The following is a 22,662-nucleotide window of genomic DNA, read 5'->3' as shown; positions in this document are numbered from 1 at the left end:
ATCGACGACTCTGGTCACCAAAGACATCTCTACTACCACTAAGATCTTAATCAAAATAAGTGAAATTATTGTTCAAGAGACGCCTATCTTATCTGTGACGCGTATCAACTCACAGTGTGCAAACAGCTAATGAAAGGCAAGGATCTTCACTGTGAACTAGTGAACTTCACTGTACACATTTTAGGAGAAGTTCATTCAAATTGATTTTACTTCCCTTGAAGGTCTTGACATTTTTCTGTACATAATTCTTTGCACTGCTATGCAAGTTTAGCTGTAACCATGTGAAAGAGATATAACAATGAAGGGGGGGAAACCCCAGCAGTTCCTTCCCTGAACATTCTGTAGTAATTTTCTCCCATTTTTATGCTTCTCTGCTGGCAGGCAAAATCAACAGTACAGTCAGATAACGTTAATCCTGGCCAAGTGGTATTCACCTTGGGACAATCTCAAGTTTTAGAATCACAGTTAAAGTTTACAGTCTACAGCCACTCTGTGCAGCAGAGTCAAAAAGGATGAACAGGAACTTCACATGCAGAGACATTGCATGACTTAGTATCCACACTTATGATAGACAGAATTATTCTTCAGAGAACTGCAGTTGCCTTCATCACAGGGTTTTTCAGGAGCTGAGGAATGGGATGGGGGTGGGCGATGGATAAATAGAAATCTACTGTTACCTGTGGCTGTTTGGCAAAGTAACGTAAACCAACTTACATGCCATGTCTCAGCACGTGTCGCTCCCACTCAGAGCCTTCTGTAAATGATCGGCCACAGAACTCACACGGGAAGCGTTTCTCTGGAGCACCGCTGTCAGGAAACATCATGGGAACTGGGAAAAGACAGCACAGCCCATGAATTCAGAAGTACCAGGGCAAGAAAGGCCCGCTGTGATCCCACTCTGATCCCCTCTGTTGCACCTTCTCATCCCTGAGAAGCAAAAGGACTTACCAATCAAATAACTGTTTGTGAAAATTTAACTCCCCCAAAGCAAAGTGGCACTGTAAGCCACAAATGTCATCCCAAGTCTTAAAGCTCCTCTGCAAATAAGGGTAATGAGTTACTACTCCCTGTTCCTGTATTCCAATAAATGAAGAGACTGTGTAGTTTAAGTCAAAACCAAAACCAAGAAGTTTAGGGCTGAAAGGGCTTGAAAGCAAAATCAAAAACCCACTGAAGCCCACCTAGATTTCTTGTATTGGTAGTACAGATTTCAGGAAACAAAGACTTGGTATATTTAACATGTGATCCTCATAATAAATGGATATCCCTTCATCATGAAGTCTCATGGGTTAAGTTCTGCATCTTAACTGCATAGGTGTTTCATCCCATCCTAATCTTTTATACTAAGTGCTAGGGGCCTCATTTGCAGAAGTGTCAAGCACCTAGTAATACGAATGAAGCCACTGGCAGCTCAGGGAGCTGTACTTCTGAAAGCCAAGCTCCATGTGAACACAGCAAGCTTTAACAAAAGATGAAACATTTTCTCACAAATTAAGATGATCACCACACAAGCCATTAAAAATAATTGCATGGACTATCTCACTTGATTCTTTTGCTGGAAATGAGACAGCACCATCTGCTCAGAGCATTAATTCCTTAGCAGGGATTATCTTAAGCAAGAAATCAACAGAATGTCTTTCTGACTCCTCCCAAAAGACATAATAAAAGAAAAGGGATTTTGTTTCATTCTGGTTCTGATCCCTGCTCACTTGGATTTCTTCACTCTCAGATTTCTCTGTTCAAGATCAGCCTATGAACTTAAAATTGCCCACACATTCCCTACTATCTGTATGTAAGTCCTGTAAATGTATTTTTGTGACACATTTCTCACTAGTTACCCTTTACTAAAGTTCTACACAGAATGGCTCTTAACATCATTTTTTGCTTTATGTCCCTGAAAGAAAAAAAACCCACTCTGTATTTCTTACTGTCGGTGATTTATTAAGTGGTTAAATATCACAAAGCAAGGTGCTGTGTCAAGAAGAACACCAGAAAGTCAATCAATGCCATTAGTTGAGTTTACATCTGGATTTTAGTACCTTATGTGTGGTCCAAATTTATGAACACACCACAACACACAGCCTAGTCACAGTACAGGGAAGGTAAAAGTTTTAGAGGCAAATGCTGCTGTTCTGTGCAAGAACTTACCTAGCATATAATACACAATAGGAAGTTTATTCTCGGCCTCCGCAGAGAGGAGATAATGCAACACAGAGGCCGTTTTGCTCAAATAGAGAGGACTTGGGGTTGTTCAGCCTGGAGAACAGAAGCCTCTGGGGAGACCTTGCTGTGGCCTTTCAATTCTTAAAGGGGTCTTATAAGAAAGATGGACAGAGACATTTTACTAAGGCATGTAGTGGCAGGACAAGGGTAATGGTTTTAAACAGGAAGAGCGTAAGTTTAGGTTGAACATAAGGAAGAAATTTTTTAAGATGAGGGTGTTGAGACACTGGAACAGGTTGCCCAGAGAAGGTGTGGCACCATCATTAGAAGTGTTCAAGGCCAGGCTGGATAGGGCTTTAAGCAACCTGATCTAGTGGAAGATGTCCCTGCCCGTGGCTGGGGTGCTGGACTATAATCTTTAAAGGTCCCTTCCAACCCAAACCAGTCCACGATTTACACTTGCAACTTCCACTAAGATTAGCAAGTGCTACTCCAGTAAATCCATCACTTCTTCAGGAAACACTGTCTTGTTCACCCTACTTCCTGATGAGTTTTGCTTCTAGGGCTGTGAATTCAGGCTGCTTTCTTGGAGGAGTATCAGAAGGTTCTCTTCTTTGGGCCTGAAGAAGAGAGGGAACAGACTGCACAGACACCCAACATCTCTGCAGTTTCCTGCATCAGATGTACAGCTACTCATGGACATTTATTTTAATCTACTGTGGAAAAATACCTCTCAATTCCAGTTTCTGCTAAGACCAAGACATAAAGGTCAGTAAAGACAAACAGTCCTTCTGGGATGCAGTCCCTACCAGGGGGAGGCTGTTCTTTCCATGGTGTACACCACACACCTTCTTTTTCTCCGCCTCACCTTCTTTGTCCCAGGTCAATATATTTTCTACTATCTTTTACAAGCAGCTGACGACTACCCTTTCTTTCATGTCCAAGACAGCAGTTTAGTTCTGCTGAGCTCTGCTGCCCAGCTTGGTCTGTTCAAATGGGCAATATCTCTTCTTTGGTCCACTGTCCAGCAGCTCATTTGGAGAAGAAACCCACGTTTCTTTGCACCTTCAGTACTGCACACACCAGCCTGAAGGCAAAGTGGTAAATCTAGCAGCTGTTTGACTCATGGGAAGAAATCCTCGTTCTGCCAAAGCCACAGATTTCAGAAGTTCAGACAGCATTTGCTTCCAGATACTCTGAGCACACACAGAGGCACTCTCAGCAAATCCCACTTCCTGCTAATGCCACAAAGGCTAGAATTGTCAAAAGCAGCCAACTGGCATACTGGATTACGCAGGCTGATGTGGTTTGAAAGCTGTGACAGCATCAGCCACTGTGACAGTTGATATTTAAAATCATAGATCTGGTCCTCTGGTAACACGGCAAACCATTTCTGTGTTAGAACTATCTTCTGTAAATCACAGGGAGATGTCAGCATGCAACTCTGCTTCCAACCATGCCTTCAGTTCCTGTCTCACTGGGACATTTCCTGAAAGTGTACCTTGCATCTTGTACCTTATAGTGGTAATTCACAACTTGTCTAGAAAAATATAGTTGATACAACTGGATCTTTTCTAAATACCCTTGCTGTGGTAGCCATACGGTTCTGCTGATTTTTCTACCTATTTTAGTATAATGTATTACAAATAATAACAGATTAAAAAGGAATAAAAATAACAATGGTGAAACATTGACCTTACAGACCAGTCAGGACACAATAGCTGCAAAACTTGGAAATATGCACAATTTTTTTAGACTGGTCATCTGAAAAAGCATGAAGAAATCATTTTAGTCTGTAAGAGATTAAAAATCCATAGATATATGTGAAAAAAGTACAAAATAAAAATTGTAAGTATTAAGACGCTATCCCTTACTTAACCATTGATCGAGTGATGCATGGGGATAACATTTATTACTCCTGCAAATTTAAATCTCCAGCACAGAAGGTGATACTTTTGCATTTTCACAGTGGAACCTAAAGCCAGTTTAAACAATGAACTTCACCTTAGTCTGTTCCCCTTCCAAATGTGCATTTACAGGGTTTTGTAAGGTTTGGCAGATAGCACCTTCTTATCCTTGGTCCAGATACCATGGCTTCAAAGGTCACTTCAGCACCTGTGCTTGTATGTAATATTAATGTAATCCTCACAAGGACAGCATGACTCTCTTCATCCCCTGCTAGCTGTGGGTCTATACAAAACATTAATCAGCCCGCTACATCTGCAGCTACGGTGAGCTGGTCCTTTAGTCAAATCATTACAAAATCGTTGTTCCAGCCATGAGGCGCCGAGGGTCGAAGATGTCCCTGAACAGACACCCAAGGATGTTTCCACCATGCGTTACTAATGTTGAACTTCAAAACATATATAGAACAAATACTCCTTTAAGTCCTCCTGAGTTTTCTTCTGCTTTATCTGAGATAGTGTTGAATATTTTTCATTAAAAACATAAATGGTTTCCTATCCAACTCACTTCCTTTCTCATCTAAATAAAAGCTATCACTAAACCACTTGAAGTGAAGTGCTGGTGAAAAGCACAGACTTAATTTATGCTGCGGGGGCACTAAATAAAAGCCAAGACACTGAGATCTTTCTACTAAAAGGTAAGAAGCATGATATGAGCCCCTCCTGTTTCATAAACAACCTATGAATCCAGAAACTGGAATTTTTCAGCATCTGAAAAGATGTAGGAAGACACATTTTCTTTTGTGAACAACTCCTGAGTGAGTTTGAAAGCTGAAAATTTAAAGAAAAAGGTAAACATGGTGCAGTGCCTTTAGTTAAAGTACATGGAACTTAGCTAACTGTGGTCGTCAGCATCAAGAAGATGACTGACCCCAGGAACCTGACATTCAGACATCACAGGGCTAAAGATGTTCAAGAGTTGCGAACATAATGCATTGGACTGATGAACTGTGCACCATAGCAGACTAGACAACACACAGTTTACAACAGATACTGCCATAACCTGGTTTTCATGGGGGAAGGTTGTTGAAAAGGAACAACAAGAAACCCTCAGTTCAATTTGTAGAGAACTTTTTTCTCTGCTGATCTAACTTTGACCAACCCAAAAGCTTTAGCAAGCATGTGGCCTAGCCTTGCTGAAGTTGGTGGGATTAGTCTCAAATATGAATGTAGGTACATATTTAAATATACAATGGTACAGGTGGAGCATGGTACCTACCCTGGCTCCAGAGCTGCCAACTGCAGATTGCCAATTGCAACAGGACTGACCCACTCTGTCAAGGAATGCTGGGTACATTTACAGCCCGTAAAAAAGTTTGGCCAAACCCCTTCATCCCTCACTTGAGCAATGCCAAGTGAAAAGTTGAAAGCTGGTTGCCAAAACTGAAAATCTGACAGACCACTAAACCACTCCACGTACCCACACAGTCTGCCAAGCCCTTAAAGAAAGATGTTATCTGCATGGGCAGATAAGTCACAGATGTTATCTGTGTTTTCTCATAGTATGTATTTTATTAACAGACAGAAAACTTGCAACAAGGATTAGAAACACAAGATTCCTCCTGGAGCAGTGTCTTCACAAAAGCCCCATTCTGCTCCTGCTGCCATGCCAGCCTGGCTTTACAGGAATGTGTTGCAGAGTCAACAGCTAACCCTGCTTGGTGGGACTGGTGGGGTATGTTGCAGTGCCAAAGAATAAAATAAATAAATAAAATAAATAAATAAATAAATAAAATGGAAAGAGTGCTGCACTAACCTCCGTCTTCAGTCTTGGGGCTTAACTCTTCTTTTTCTTCTTCATCACTGCTGGAGCTCTCTGTTTTCCCCTTCATTTGTTCCAACTGGTCCAAGTTAACTCGTCCAACCAGCTCAAAATTACGACTCACCTTTGAAAGAAACACTTTTGTCAGCAATCAGCACAATCATCAGCTAATCATAAAAATTGTCATTTATGCAAAACAAAATCCAGTGCACCCCAAAGCCTGCTCAGCTAGAGGTGATATGCAGTTACCTAATTAAATTAGCATAAATTTCTTTTCAATTATGATTCTTCTTTTGCTGTTTATTCTGCATTTCTCATTTTTGCTTTTCAAAAAATAATGACATCCAGTAAACCCCTCTCATTTCTGCCTGGTTTTGATGTATCAAAAAAGAAAAAAACAAACCAAACTTCCAAGAAATGCAAAACACTTTAAGTTGTATCCTCCTCTTACAGCACCATTCAACTGCTGTGATCAAATACTGCTATTGCACATCCACACTGCAGAAAAATTCTTTGTGACTGGTTCATTCAGCTTCATTCATGAAAGTATGGGTCTTTTACTGTGCACATGGCTGCTGTGTGCCACATATACTTTCACGCACTAATAACAGATTAATTTCCATTATGAAGGGCTGCAAAGTGCTTTGCAAACTGATACACAGACTATAATGGGAACACTTCACCCAGCAGCCAAATTCAGCTAACCCCAGGGTGAAACGCACTAGCTACTTCACAGCTCACAGCAGCAGAAAGGAGCAGCTTAGGGCACAGAAGTCAGGAACTCCACCACATCCAACAGAAACAGCAGAGGAAAAGTCCAGATTTACACTAGAGGCAGAAAGTGTGAAGCATGACCAGGACACTAGGGCTAATACTCGTTGGATGACAAACGCCCTCTGAGCTCATTGATCACTGCTGGGAAGGATTTTGGATTAATCTTTCATGCAAAGAGACAGCCCTCCAGCAGCACAGGCACTGAGCCACAAAGGCAGACAGAGTGGAGATGGGGGAATGAGCACAGTACACCACCTCCTGCAAGATGCTGAATGAAATATCAACAACCACAATTTTTATTTTTCATCCCTCCGTGGGAAAGGGAATGTGAATGAAGCTAAGGAGCATGTGAATTAGACTGTAGTATATCTCCAAACAGCAAACTATCCTAAATGCAGTGGTGTGCAGATTCCTAGCGCTACTCCATACAGACAGCTGTGATGAGGTCCTCTGACTTAACACATTATCTACTGAGATTTAAACAAACAAGATCACACGCAGGGCACTTAATTCAACTCAGCTCATGCACAGGAACTCATTAAGGAGCAACATATGACTTGGGTATCTAAGCCCAGAACTTGGACACAAATTAGCAAGATATAAGCTATCAAGGAGAAATGGTGAAAAGATACCCTAAACTACCGGCACCATCACTGCAGGTCCAGATTGGAAAGGTAAGTAAGAAGGGAAGGTAGAGGGGATAATCTTCCAAACCTGATGCACTGTGTCAAAAGAATGAGGAGTAGTGCCTCCTGGATACACCAGGGACTTTGCTGTGGTGACTAGGAGGTGTGGAACATCTCACATACTATTTGAACTGCAGAAGACTCCCCAGGAGTAACAGAGAAGAGGGCAGATAAGCATAGCAGACCAACTTAATTTTACAGTTTGTTTTTTGTAAGACAGCCAAATACTTGTTAATCATGGAAAGTTCTGTTGGGACTTTTCTGCTGCATAAATGTTTATGACTGTAAGGAAAGTGTCATTCAGTCAATGAAGTAAGAGTTTTTAGTGAGGACCTGGGCAGCTCAGCTCCAACAGGTGGAGGCATACAGCTGCCTCCCCTGGAAACACGACAAGCAAGGACTCTAACAAATACTCCAAAACACATCTCAGTCCTACAACTAAAGTGTCTCTCAGCTACACACTTAATGGTTACAGAAATTCAAAGCTAACAGTCCGTGGAAAGCCTCTAATGACTGCTCAAAGATTGAATCAGGTCTGCACTGCATAAAAACTCCATAGTAGTCTTAACTTAGGACCTGGTTATACTTGCTGTTTATCTTTGCCTGGTTAAATGTAAACAGGGATGTATTACCCTCTTTGTTATTAAAATATGCATGGCATGTCACACCGCTAAAGTTGCCAGAGCAATCTTATGTTTGGAATCTCCCACCTTTTAGAAAGGCTGAATCACATCGCCATAATATTGTTTCACAACCCTTTTTTCCCCCTCCTTTTTAAATAAACCTAGCATACACAAGAGCCTTTTCCAGATAATCACGTCTGCATACAACAGTCTACCAATTCTTATCAATATGAACAGCTTTAGAAACCCTTGATTATGAGTTCCTAAAGAAAAAACAGAAGTAAGAGAAAACGGAGGAAGTTAAGAACAGCATGGGATTAGATTCCAGATTTGGGGAGGGAGGGATAAAAACCCCAATGGCAAATTGGCTACTCAGACTTGACATGCAAGTAAACTAATAAAGCATTTGCAAAGAGTAGATTGCTACAACTTAAAACTATTAGGATGTTACCTTGTGCTCATCTCGAAGGTGAGCGTCCAGCTCCTCTGTGTGTTTGGTCTCATAGTAGCAGAGTTGGCATTTGTAAGGTTTCAGTTCATTGTGCTTCTCTATGTGCTGCTGCAAGCTCTCATCACTGGAGCATGTAAAGGTACACTTATCACAGCGGAAAACAACTCCCTGCAAGTACTTTGACAGTTTGGAACGGCAGACTTCAATGGGAACGACCCGCTCTTCTGTAGGGACAGGACAACATTCACTTAACAAATTTTATGAAATACCAGGCCCACGTGTCAACAGTTTGGGCACTACCACCCACACAAGGAATAGGAATGCTACATGGGTAGGCAGTCCACCTATAAAGGAATGGGAGCTAAGCTGGGCTGACAATAAAAGCACAAGACCAAGTCTATAAATGCAGGTGCCCTCATGAACTGCTTGTTGGGTGAAGAGGATGGGAATGGAGGTTTTGGGGCAAATGAGACCCCCATCTCTGAGTCAGAGTAGCAGAGCCTGGGAATACAAACCCAGCCATAAATCAGCCAGTGCAAAAGTCCACTTTGGTTCAGTACTTGACAGCAGCCAGGAACAGCTGCTAGAAATGTAATAAACAGGGAAGCTGCAGGGCGCTTCCCAATGCATCATGCTGCTGGCTTTATAAAAATTGGAGCTGGTATCCTCATGACCACATTTAATAGCTACTCTCTGGGGACTGAGAGGATAAGCAAGGCAGCACCTTTTCCTGGAAGAGGCTGTGCAGTTCAGCCAGGGGCAGAAACTTCCCAATATACCCACAGCTTTCAGAAAGCTCAGATTCAAAATCCACAAGCATGATTCTTGCTGTTCTTGCTGAGTTTTTAAACCCTCCACTTCTCAAACAAAGCACTGACATTTAATAGAGCGGCAATTAATTTCAATCATTTGACAGACCCAGAATCCAAGGTGCGTAACATTCATCCACTGTGGTTCCCTGACCTGTACAGACGAGAGAAACCCCAACTTTGACCTTTCAGCTGAGGGTCAGCAGCAGATCCTCATTATGGGCTTTTGTTACTCAACTGGCCTTTTGAACTAGAACACTGAAATTTAGTACTGTTACTCCTTATGGACTGCAGATTAAAGGAGGAGTTTGATCCTCTTCATGCAGGTTCATCCCTAACAACAGATTAAAACAAGTGAACAAAAAACCCAGGCCTGAATCTCAGATGGTAGACATGAAGGCCAGGAGAATGTGAGATGTGGCAATCCACATTCATATCTGAGCCAATGGGCCCTTTTCTCTAGTGAGGAGGGTAACATCGCATCCAAAGACAACTACAGATATACCAGCTCCCTTAGGGTTTTTCACTGACTTTTGGCCAACCCATATGCCACTGTGCTCACAAGGTATTTTCTAGAACCCAACAAAATACTCCATCCTGTTCAGCTTCTCCCTGAACACAAAAGTTATTTTATCTCATAACTTCCTCTCTGGCAACTTCAAAAAGTGGAAGTTTTCCCCTAAACTATACCTTAAACAAAACCCCTGTGGACATGTAATTCTTTTCTACACCGAAAATACCTTCTGTAGCTATGAAGACACTGAGTTGTGGCCATTCAGGGTGGGAAACAAGAGAGGGGAAAATAGGGTCTAGGAGACAACAGAATTTAAAGCTGTGGTTCTGGGGTCATAAGATGACTTTTTACAAGGTTGTTGCAACTGTGTGCTTTTGAACGCACTGAAATAAGTCATGCAGCTGGTTTCAAAAGTGAAAAAGTGAAGTTTTAAAAAAGAGAAATACTAATTACAATATTTGAAAATTCACTTTTCCTCTAGCACCTGGCACAGATTTAAAAAGCTAAAATATGGGACGATATAAAACTTTTTATCTACCAGTCTGGAGTAATGCAGCATTCCCTAATTCACATTAGCAAAACGTATTATCTCACAATCACACACATGCTCCCCAAATCACAGGCAGCACAATAACAAGAGAAAAGTAAAATAAACATGTCAATTCTAGTCTGAAGGATTTCACTTTCAGGGGACGACTTAAAAATTTTACATGATGTATTCATGTCAGTGAGCTTCCTACAATCAACGATTTTAGAACTTACAGGGTTATTTCGATCCAGAACCTCACATTTTGCAAGGTGATGCACTCATCTCCAGCTTGCTCCTAGAAAGCCCTGTTTATTTAATTACTCATTTAGAATGCTTATCATATCTGTGCAACTGACAAAATTACAGCAAACCGTAAAGTTCAATACATCAGTTGAAAAAGGCTGCTTCTTTATGCATGTGTAGACTTCTTCGAAGTTCAGCAGTTGTCTAAACGAAGAGTACTGTATATGCCTGACAAACAGGCATCCTGAATTGTTGAACAATGTAGCAAGAGGTGTAATTAAAAAACAACAACAAAACAAACACCTACAAAGCATCATCTTGGTTTAAGAAATCCAACTCTTCCATTAGACTGAAGTATTTAGGCTAACTGTAATGCAGATCAGATATTAAATTGAAAGGCCGTTAACATACTAGGTATTGGCAGTACAGCAACTCAAAACAGATAAAACATTTTTTTTGCTGAAGGCATAAAAGAACCCATGAGTCTACCAGTCCTTATTTTGTAAGGAAAAGTCTTTACTCAGCAAAACACCACAGCATATACAAGTTATTTCCTTCCCTTAAAGGTAAACCAAGTACAAACAAAACAGTCCTATTACCTTGACACACACCAATTATTTGGTCATGCCGGGTTTTTGAAAACATGCATTTTTGACTGCAAATCCAAGCTACAGTCACAGAACATTTAGCATTTGCATTCCAGTAGCCAAAAGCAAGCACAGCACAACGATTCTGCATGTATCAACAAAGCTGTGTGCACAAGGAATAATGCCAGTAACAACCACATGCAAGGGATCAGGCTATGTAGCAATGAAGCCTTTGGGAAGGTAGATGAATTTGAAAATTCGACTTTTTTATCTTGAAGTTACCATTCAAGAGAAACAGGTGTGTTTTCTAATAAATGGAACAATTAAATCACTATTTGTACCAGAAGAGAATAAAATGATCACTAAAAGAAGAAAAAATTATGCCCCAAGAATTTTAAAGTAGACCCAATAGTATTCTTGGTAAGTTGCATTCAGCCCTGGAAAATACCAACATGTTTCAAAATGTGTGACAGGAATGCTACCGGAAGGGATAATGAAAACTAATTGCATTGTCTGGACTAAATTAAAAGCCAGCACCTCTGCTGGACGCAGAACAAGAGTTCACTGTCCCCTCTGTGCCTCCTCTCACCAGGCTTGCCTGCCACAAAGGCCAGGAAGAACGTGAGAGCCAAACCTCTTCATCTACCTGCGTACTAGCCTCTAGCTGCGTAAGTCCCCTGCTACAGGCCACCCGTAATGAGTCTGTGGTTCATCTGTACCCACAGAAGGGATGGTGAACCACTTTTATACTGATGAGGAATAAGTGATAAATGGAAGAAGGCTCTTGGAAGATTCCTGTTTGCCCTCACTCTTAATAGGAAGCAAATTTCTTGCCTGATTTTTTCTCACTAGGCATTCAGCCCTATAAAATGCAGCTTCCACAGCCACTCATTAAGCGGCAAATACACTCTCCATTTCAAGCACATGCTGTTTCACCAAGGATTAGGGGTGAAGCAACTTGGAAGTAATGTAATAGTCACATATCTGTAAACATGTCTTTTTACACAAGAAGGAACATTAACTATGAATGGATCCAATCCTTCTCACCCTTGATTTTACACACTGCACTACTCCATCTACCTTAAAACTAATTTTCCTGGACCACAGCTCAGGGCTATGCCCTTGTTTTATAAATGCAATCATTATAAAAAGGAAAGTCATCTCAGACTACATTCACCATCCCTCAGTCTTTCACTGCATATTAAAAGTTGTCAAAATTGTCTGCTTCAGCTGCCACACAAATAAACACAATGGTAGAGGGTTTTTTAGCTGGATATGTGCACCAGAAAGCACTTTAAGGAAGGACCCTACTTTATTACCTGGATGCTTGATGCTAGGAGACTCTTGCCCCTCCCTCAGCGGCCTCTGAGATTCTCTATCAGCTATAATCCCATTTACATTAAAACTTCTTTTACTTTGTTTTACCTCTCCCAATGCTCTAGTGGGTATACCGTGATGTCCTTTGCTATCAGCTTTGTTTCAGCAGCACAAAGGCTCGAGGCTGGCTTGTGCAACTGAAGCAACAGCTCTACAAATACGTTTCCATTACCCAGGAGGTAACCACCTCCTTGCAACTGGCCAGAAATAGCTCTGTACAGGTAGTGCAGCTGCTTCAGCTCATTAAGTACTCATCCAATTCTGCAGCTGGACGTTCCCAGTGTCAATTCTATGCATGATGAAAAGTACCCTAACTAAGCCCTAACAGTTATCCCTGTTTATCTGTATTTTAAAGGGTTGGCAGTGTTCACTGGAGCCCTGGCACAGCCACAAAACAGAACACAACTCGGCAGCACTTGGAACAACATGGTCTCCTGCAAGGGGTTAACTAAACTCTCCTCTCCTCTGAAGTGAGCTAATTCTGGAGTATACCCTGAAGCTGAGCAAAATCCAACACAGCAACACCTTCAAAGACAGGAAGTAAAACCTAAAGCATCTGCCAAACTCTTACAACCAAATAAGGCAGCTTTGTAATGTGCTTTCTGAATCACTGACAGGTCATTTTCCCCAGATGTTCCCTCGGAACAGCCCTGCTAGCAGACAGAAATTTGTATGAACTCTGCCAACCTCACTGCTTTGGTATAAGAAGGACTTCAAGCTACTAACACTTAAAAGTGGTATGTTACAAGGAATTATGATAGCGCTTGTCACACCAGGATCTCCTCCAGGAAAAAGATGGCATGCAAAACTTGTGTTTGCTCACCACCAATACCCTACTGTGAAACTCTGCCCAACCTGCAAGCAGGCAGAGTGCCATCCCAACACATGGGTTTGGATTTCGGCAGCCAACAGACCATCTACAAGCACCAAGTGTGATAGCTATGGGCAGGAATCCCAGCCCAGAGAGCCCAAACAGCTGTCTCTTCTGAGCTAGCAAGCCCGCAGTTAATAGAATATAGAAATCCCTAATCCTGCTTTTAGCTATTTTAAAAAAAGAAGGGAGAGGTGGAAATAGGAGTCTTAAAGAAAAACAAAAATACGATAATTCTTGTTTTGATCCTAAGAACAGTAAAGAGAAAAAAATTCAAGAAAGTAATCAAGGGCTATTTTGGAGCCTCTATAGTTAGTTGATATACCTTGTCACAGATTTTATGACAGTAGGGCTTTTATTATAACAAGGACATAAGCAGGAAACAAATCTGGCCTAAACGAGAGCTGTAAATTATGCAACTCTTGCTAAACAGGTGTTTGATGACTGATAACCCCTCTAGAGGAAAAGCTTAAAAAACATTTTATATCTACCCTGTTTCAGGACTGGCTAACTTTGAATTTTACAGGAAATAAATAAGATGCATAATTTAGAAATGAAACAAAAGATATTCAAAGGCTGATGACTAATTCAACATGCTTGCCCTCATGTACAGAAATAGGAAAATTTATTGAAACCAGTCTGAAAGGTAAGGGCATGGCGCAGCATTCTCCTCATCAGATACAGACACATATAGGGATATTGTTACCTCTGTGCAGAACTATATGGTCAATCATGTTGCGTTTATATTTGGTGTGATATAGGCAAAGAGGACAGCGAAGGTCTTTGGGTCCTTCCTCAGGAACTGCTGAATGCCCAGCTTCCACGTGCATAGTAAAAGCAGATCTGTGAAACAGGAGGGAGAGATGGAAGCAGTCAGAAGAGGTGCGCAGGGAATGGTGAAGTGTCACAGCTCTATAAGGGATGTGTCATGTAAAATAGTACAGAAACCACTCAGCCTTGTCTTCACAGTACCACATGGCATTTCAGTGGGGCTACTCACATGAGTAACACATGAGCAGAGGTATTTGCAGGCTTGTACCCTCAAGTAACAAACACTCATTCTAACTCTTTTGCATGGGTTGCTCTAAAGTCACATTGCTATAGTTAAGATAGCAAAAGAATTCCCATCTTTCATGCTTGTTGTCTTCAGGCTGAAACATTCAGTGTACTTTCTCTGGCAAAGATTAAATTTTTAGCAAGTTGAACAAAATCTATCAACCATTCTGGACTTGCAGAGGTGAGGACAGAATTATTTCTGCAGGCAAATAACATCCTTAACCATCTCTGTATTTGTAGTATAAGCCCAAAACCAGCTAAAAAGTTTAGATTCAGGATACAAAACAGCCTTCTGTTCACAGTGAGTTTGGCACCAAGCAGTTAAATTTTAAAGTGTCAGCTATCAAGATCTGAAAACCCATGCCTAAGAATACTCTATTTATTAATGTGGAGGAATAAGCGAATACTCCACAGTACTTTTCAACAAAAAAAAATCATGCTGGCATTACATTGGCTACATACTCAAACATTGCAAGAGACATGCATACAGAGGAAATTAACTGTACACCTATCAAACCACAAGCTCAGCTACTGAAATGAGAAATATCTCTAAACTTGGGGCATTTGGTTATTTTCTTCCTAAAGCAGTGGTAAAGCTAAGGAGCTTGCCACACTGACCTAAACTCAGAAGCCTCTGAAGTCTTCAAGACTGTTAGCTTGAACACAAAGCAACTTACTAACACAACTGGATACAGGCCCAATCCAGTGATCACTGAATTCTACAGGTGTATTTCTGTCAACTTCAGTGAGAGTTTTCACAGATTTAAGTTTCTGAATTGAAGGGGGGATTGGTATGGGGTTTTTTGCCCCCCTCCCTCCGCCCTCCTTTTTCTTTTAAAGACAGAAAACATGCTGTGCTTCTAAAAGAAGCAAGACTTAATCCCTGAATGAGACACCACATGAAAGAACACTACTCCCTTATGCAACTATGAATGTGTTTAAATGCTGCTTGATTTAAGATGATTTCATTTCATCCAGGTGGAAGAAAATGGCACTTGCAAGATATGAACATATTGAACTGACCTGGCAATTTCTGGTAATCTTACAGACAGATAGCAATCAGGATATAAAGCAAAAGCAGCAAATTTTACCACAGAGGCAGCTAGGGGCTCAAGCAAGAGGTTAGACACATGTAACTAGAAGTTGCTTTTTTGTGGATTCTCTCAGGGTTGTACTCCACATTTTTCTTCACCAAAACTCTCCTTTATCCAGTCATACTGTTTACTGTCATCAGTCTCCTAAGAACTTAAGTCTGAGACATCAAATGTCAGATGAGGAAGTTATGCTTGAGGAGCCAGCATATCAGGAAGAAATGATGAACAGCACAGGTGCACAGGCTCTTTTTTTCCTTATGGAACAGTAGCTAAAAGCACACATACACACAAACAAACAAACACAGCATCAAATTTTTAAATTTTGCACATCTAATTGGATTTTCTGAGGTGCCTCTATATGTTATCAGGGATGCTAAAGAATACTTTCAATTTCAGCTAGATAGACGGTGGGAGAAATAAAATTACATGAGAGAGGTTTCCTACAGCAAGGTGATACAGATTCTCCTGTCACCCTAGGACACTTGATTGTCCCATGCTTCATGCTGGTTATACCAAGAAATTACCTTATTTTTGTAGAGAACATTTTCAGACTTGGTGATAAGGAGAACCCTCTAATTGCCTATGCTGAGGAAAGCTACTACCTGTACTGTTTCCTCCGGCAAGTAAACTGACGTCCCGTCCCGCTGGACCTATTGTTCTTGGCAAACACAGAAGGAGTTGGGGGTGATGTGATGGCTGGAACCTGGCTGAGCAGGGAGCTTTGGCTGGAACTCAGGGGAAAAAAGGAGAGACTATGAGCTTTGAAAGAAGGGGGCAGGGCACTCAGGAGGACTACAAGGGTGTCATGAGGTTATGCAGGGAGAAAATTAGAAGGGCCAAAGCCCAACTTAATCTGGCTGTTGCTGCAAAACACAATAAAGAACATTTCTATAAATGCATTAGCAACAAAAGTAGAACTAAGAAGAATCTCCATCCTTCGCTGGATGAAACATGGAAAAACATAGTGACAAAGGATGAGGAAAAGGCTGGGGTATCTAATGCTTTCTTTGTCTCAGTCTTCAATAGTAAGACCAGTTGTTGCTGGGGTACCCAGCCCCTGAGCTGGAGGACAAGGACAAGGAGCAGAATGAAGCCCCCATAATGCAAGGGGAAACAGTCATGACCTTTGGACACAGACACCAGTCTATGGGGCCACATGGGATCCACCCAGGTGTGCTGAGGGATCTGGCAGAAGTGCTCATCATGCCACTTTCCACCATTTATCAGCAGTCATGGCTAACATCCCCAAAGAAGAAGGGGAGGTTGGCAAATGTGACACCCATCTACAAAAACGGCAGGAAGGAGGATCTGGGGAACTGCAAGCTTGTCACAGCCTGACCTTGGTGCTGGGGAAGGTTATGGAGCAGATCATCCTGAGTGCCAACACACATCACATACAGTACAACCAGGTGATCAGGCCCAGTCAGCATGGCTTTATGAAGATAGGTCCTACTTGACTAACCCACTTAGTGGCTGAGGGAAAGGCTGTGGATGTTGTGTACCTGGACTTCAGTAAAGCCTTTCACACCATTTCCCACACATTCTCCTGGAGAAACTGGCTGCTCATGGCTCAGATGGGTGTACTCTTTGCTGGGTAAAAAGCTGGCTGGATGGCCAAGCCCAACAAGTGGTGGTGAATGGAGTTAAATCCATTTGGTGGTTGGTTCTGTTGGTACCTTTATCAATGATCTAGACGAGGGGATTGAGTGTACCATCATTAAGTTTGCAGATGACAACAAATTGGGTGGCACTGCTGATCTGCCTGAGGCTAGGAAGGATCTGCAGAGGGATCTGTACAGGCTAGATCAATGGGCCAAGACCAATTTTATGAGGTTCAACAAGGCTTAAATGCTGGGTCCTGCACTTGCGTCACAACAACCCACGCAATACTACAGGCTCGGGGAACAGTGGCTGGAAAGTGCCTGGTGGGAAAGGACCTGGGGGTGCTGGCTAACACCCAGCTGAACATGAGCCAGCAGTGTGCCCAGGTGGCCAATAAGGCCAATAGCATCCTGGCTTGTACCAGAAACAGTGTGGCCAATAAGGCTGGCAAAATTATTGTCCCCCTATAGTCAGCACTGGTGAGGCTGCACCTCAAATACTGTTCACTTTTGGGCCCCTCACTACAAGACAGACATTGAGGTGCTGGACTGTGTCTAGAGAAGGGCAACGAAGCTGGTGAAGGGTCTAGAGAACAAGTCTTATGAGAAGCTGCTGAAGGATCTGGGGTTGTGTAGCCTGGAGAAAAGGAGGCTCAGGGGAGACCTTATTCCTCTATACAACTACCTGAAAGGAGGCTGTAGCAAGGTGGGTGTCAGTCTTTTCTCCCAAGTTACAAGCGATGGGACAAGAGGAAATGGCCTCAAGTTGTGCCAAGGGAGGTTTAGATTGGATATTAGGAAAAATGTCTTCACCAAAACGCTTGTCAAGCATTGGAAGAGGCTGCCCAGGGAAGTGTTTGAGTCACCATCCCTAGAGGTATTTAAAAGATGTGTGGATGTGGCACTTAGTGACATGGTTTAATGGTGGTGCTAGATTAACAGTTGGACTCTATGATCTTAAAGGTCTTTCCTAACCTAAACAATTCTATGATTCTAAAACCTGCTGCAAGGACTTACGGTGCTTTCGTCTGCAGCAGATGGTACCGGCTGTTGTGGGAGAGAGGAAAATGGATTACATGGATGCTGCTGTGATCTGGCATGGCATTTCCTATGTTCCACTCCCTGGTCAGCAGTGGCCATGTTTCTGTTAGCTACAGCCAGCTCTCAAAGATCTCAGAAGTCTTTTCAAGTGCTAAAAAACCCCTTATGAGTTCAGTTTATCTGTTTTGCACAGTACTTACTTAAAGCCTGTATAAAAGGAACAATCTTTGCACTTGAAGAGTTTTTTTCCTCCGTGCTTGTCACGGTAGTGACGCCGAATGCTCTGTATGTAACCCGAGGAGAATTCACAAAATTCACAGTTAAGGATGGCTTCCATTTTTTCCATTCCTGCAGCACTCCCAGAAAGTGGGACTGGGCTGATGTTGTTGTTGTTCCTGGCCAAAGCTGCAGACTGGTAGTGGTTCAACTGCTGCTGAACATCAGGAGGCTCAGAGTATGAAGAGTCTGTAGAGAAACAGGGAGAAGTTGTTATTCCAGGTGCATAAACAGATCTGAAAAGGTTTGAGGCGTGCTCCAGAACCTATTGGCTCTTAAAGGGAGTTGATCGAGATGTTGGTTATGAAATCCGCCGACAGCTTTCTGAAGGGATTAAGAAAAACAGGTGTAGCACTTCTTAATCTAATCTAAACTAATCTAATATGTATTCTACAATTTAAAAGGTGATCAATATAAATTCTGCTTTTTAAATCTGATTTAGGTAGGAAAGAGGTGACAGATTTCTATGATTCTATGATTCGAGTTAAAATTAGTCTAAAAAGAAGTCTGGTTTTAAGACACGTAATTTGTGAAGGTAAACACATGAATCACACTGCCAAGTGTTTATGTGTTTGGTGCAAAAACCAGATCAGATCCTCTCAAATGTCTTATGCCAGTTCACACCAGATGAAGATCTGGCATAGGATACATGTAAATAGCCTATCTAAAAGTGGGGGTGGGGGGTGGAAATATGAAAGGGAAAATAAATGGATACCCTTCCCTTCTTATTCAATTAAGAAACACACATCAGAAGTTCACTTCAGTGAAATGATGCAATGTAACTTTGTCACATTTGAAGCAGTCTTCACAAAAGGTAATTCCAAGTTCCCTAAGCAGATGATATTTGAAATTAAGTCATCATTAGAAAAAAAGGTATTTAATGATAAATTCCACTAAAGCAAACTTCTAAACCACATTTCCTTAGAAGCTGCAAGTTTGCTGCACTGAGAAAGAGACCTCTTTGTATAGATATGTCTGTATAGATGTATCCCTTCTACAACCCAGCAGAACTCTGTGACACCATTTTAATGGTATGTGGAGAAACACAGCCCGGAGATGTCTCAGTACTAAAACTGAAAGCTATAATACTTTAGTTGGACCCAAAAAAACAGAAGAGGGGGAGGGTGGTGTTCAACCTTTCCCAGCACATTGCTTGAATGTGGAGGTTAGGAATCCATCTGCTTTGTCCTATATAACCCACAGCTGCCCATGAATGGCACAAATGAAAGCGGATGAATAAAGCACAGATGAATTTCAGTGTAACTTTCCTGAAAAGAAGACAAAAGCCTCTTTTCTTAAGCTTTCTGGAAGAAGGGGGAAAAAAGCTAGGGGGGAGGGACGTTGGGATACAAACTGTACCAGCTACCTCCTGCTTTGATGGGTACTTCATTTTCCAAAGCTTAATTTCCCGAAGCTAGATATGTAGGAATTCTCTAACAGACATACTTGTGGGAACTTAGCACCATGCATTCTAACCAATTAGTATGTAGAAACAAAAGGCAAACAGGCCTAATACAGCATTCAGTGTGGGGACTTCTCCACCTGTCTCCAAAAGAGTAAAAGGCCTGCTTTCTTTTCTCACTACCACAGAAGGGGGTTATACATGCCAGAGAAATGAAAAACAAACTAACAACATCAAAAAAACCCAAAACACAAGCAGGAGATAAATGTCTCCAGGCTCCCCTGGCTTCAATACCAGGTGTACAGTAAAGACAAAGGCAGAGACATAAAAGATGCTGGTAAATTGAATGAAATACTTTTTGTTTTTCCTACCCAAGCCTCATGAAATGAGGCTGGATTACAATGCAGCATTTATCATCTCTTGTTTCCACCACTTCTACAGCAGGTTTGCTCACCATGAGTGCTCACAGTGAGCTCCACCTGTTCAAATGTCAAGGCTTTCTTCTCCTTGTGTTTGAAACAGACTCTTCACTTCATTTACTTTGGCACAGGCCAGGCCTGAGGAGCTGCAAACCTCTGCACAAGTCTCCTCTCCCTCAAAAGCAGCAATTGTGCACTCACCCTGTTTTGGAACCAGACCTTGAGGCCCAGAACAATGCATAGTTCAGAGCAGATCTGCTGACTTGCATATCTGCAGCCTGGTGTCTGGGCTACCGGGTTCAATGCTTCTAAAAGCTTAAAACACAGTTAGACAATTTCCTGACAAGGATATGACTGCCTGAAAAAAATTAATCACACTGGAAACAGTCCTTTTTGTACGTGTACAAGCCAAACTGCTTGTAGAGTACTGACTGAAGTCTAGTTTATAGCTTACTGTTCCCTTCCTCAGGAGGAAAGGATCAAAAATTTCCATCACATCATCAAGGTTCCTAGCAAAAGTTAAAGTGACATCCATTGCTAAAAACATTACAGGTTTAAAAATTATTATTTTCAGAACAAGGAAGTTTCCTTAGTATTTGGAAGATCTACTATACTTCAGATGTTTTCACTTCCTTTGTCATCTGGTGTCTATTATTCCAGCTTTCATACTTCCAATCTGATACTTACCTACTTCCATGGAATCTGGTATATGAAAACTGCAAAAGAACATGTCTATTCCCACAGAAAAAAAAGTACACAAAGTAGCTTTCCCTGTCATCAGGAACAGCCAAAAGCAAATTCTACCTTTAAAAATTTGAATTCTTACTGTCTTTCAACCAGAATTCATGCTGGCCACCTTGCAATTTTTAGTATATTGCTCTGTTACAATTAAGATAGTTATGATATTTACAGAAAAAAAGCCACCTAAAGAGCTTATACAGAAAGTTTACACATAACCAATGTTATCATGCATGTCCCTGGTTCTGCCTGTGTATTCTTCTCCTTCTCCCTTGTCAAATGCTTTCATTATTTTGTAATCCTTCTGGAGTGCAAGATTTAGCACTTCCTGAAGAAACCCACCCAGGATTAACACATGTATAGGGCTTCTGTTAAGTTTCTGAGAATCAGCTTGCCAGACAACTACCCTAGCATGCAGGTGCAAACCAGCTCCATCAGGAACACTGTGGTCAGTCTGAAGCCAACTAAAGGCATGGGATGGGAGGCTTTCCACCAGCTTGACTGAACCACACTTTTTCATGCCCACTCCAAAACCAGTGAAGGCAGTGGAAAGACAGCAACTGACTCGAGTTCGCTTCCAAACATGCGGTTTAGCACACAGCACATAATGAACTGCCAGCAAATAAGAAACATGATGGAGTCAAGGGTTTGGATTTTTTTATTTATTTTTCAAAAGCAGTACCTGAGAGAAGGACGAGAGGAGGGAGGCAAATGCCCTCAGTCAAGGATCAAGCACTGCCTTAAACTGGCAGAGCACTTCTACACAGGCACCACCTCCGTTCTGCTGGAAGAACAGACTGGTGTTCCAAACAGCTCTGCATGTACTTCAGTGCTGGGCTAACTTAAGATGCTGACGAAGTACAAGCCTTAGCATTTACACAAGTCTCAAGCTGCTGGACACCTTTTGGTGGTGTTGCTGCAACAACACAGGATGCCTGAATGTTAAGAGTAGAGAATGAAGGAGGAAGACAAGAAAACGTTCCCCTCAGAACTGACCAATAATTCAGTCCCAGCTGTAAACAATGCAAATTCCACCTCAGACTTTTTCCTGCACCCCAAGCACAAACGGTTGGGGGCACTCCAGCAAAGTGTTAACAGCTTTGACCTGGAGCAGGAAGAGGGTCTAGCCATCCGTGTCTGAAAAAAGTAAAATGGCCTTAGAAGCCTACATCAAAATCAGAAAGCAGAAGAAAGACATTAAAATAAGAAAAGGGAAGAGTTAAGAGGATTTGTATTAAATAATGTAAAGCATAAATGCAAAGAGAAAACATGAAGGGGAAGACAATAAAGAAAAATAAAACATTAGGAAGTACTGATCACATGTTAAGGAAAAAAAGGCATTTTTTTCTATGAACAGCCTTGACACAGCAGAAGAAAATAAAGTATGTTCATATATGCAATGCAAGGAAAGAAAACTGAATACTTAGCTATGACTGATTTTAAAATGTCAAACAAAAAAACCACTGAGATCCATTTTTAAAAGTAATCTTATCCAAAATGAATGGAAGGACTTCACCATACCACTCCAAAAGCAAAGTAACAGCATGGGACAATCTGACGTAAAAGGAAGGACACCTACAATCATGCTAAGAGTCAAAAATTATCAGTAATTGATGTAGTCAGAATGGAAGAACAGTGGTGATGCTGCAAATCCCAATTTTGAGATTTCACATATCACATCT

General features: G+C 41.6%; 1 protein-coding gene across 3 annotated transcripts in view; it reads right to left on the bottom strand.

The window, feature by feature from the left end:
* Positions 1–22,662, bottom strand: part of ZNF462 (zinc finger protein 462) — a 93,677-nt gene that overhangs the window by 3,228 nt on the left and 67,787 nt on the right. For all 3 annotated transcript variants that reach the window (XM_040579356.1, XM_040579358.1, XM_040579357.1), the window contains 5 exons: positions 18,346–18,610; positions 14,060–14,196; positions 8,424–8,647; positions 5,884–6,013; positions 715–829 (listed from right to left, as the gene is read on the bottom strand). In XM_040579356.1, the coding sequence (XP_040435290.1) occupies positions 715–829; positions 5,884–6,013; positions 8,424–8,647; positions 14,060–14,196; positions 18,346–18,610 (871 nt within the window). The remainder of the gene's footprint in view (positions 1–714; positions 830–5,883; positions 6,014–8,423; positions 8,648–14,059; positions 14,197–18,345; positions 18,611–22,662) is intronic.

This window comes from Falco naumanni, chromosome Z (assembly GCF_017639655.2).
Source record: "Falco naumanni isolate bFalNau1 chromosome Z, bFalNau1.pat, whole genome shotgun sequence".
Taxonomy (NCBI): domain Eukaryota; kingdom Metazoa; phylum Chordata; class Aves; order Falconiformes; family Falconidae; genus Falco; species Falco naumanni.
This window is presented reverse-complemented; position numbering and strand designations above follow the sequence as displayed.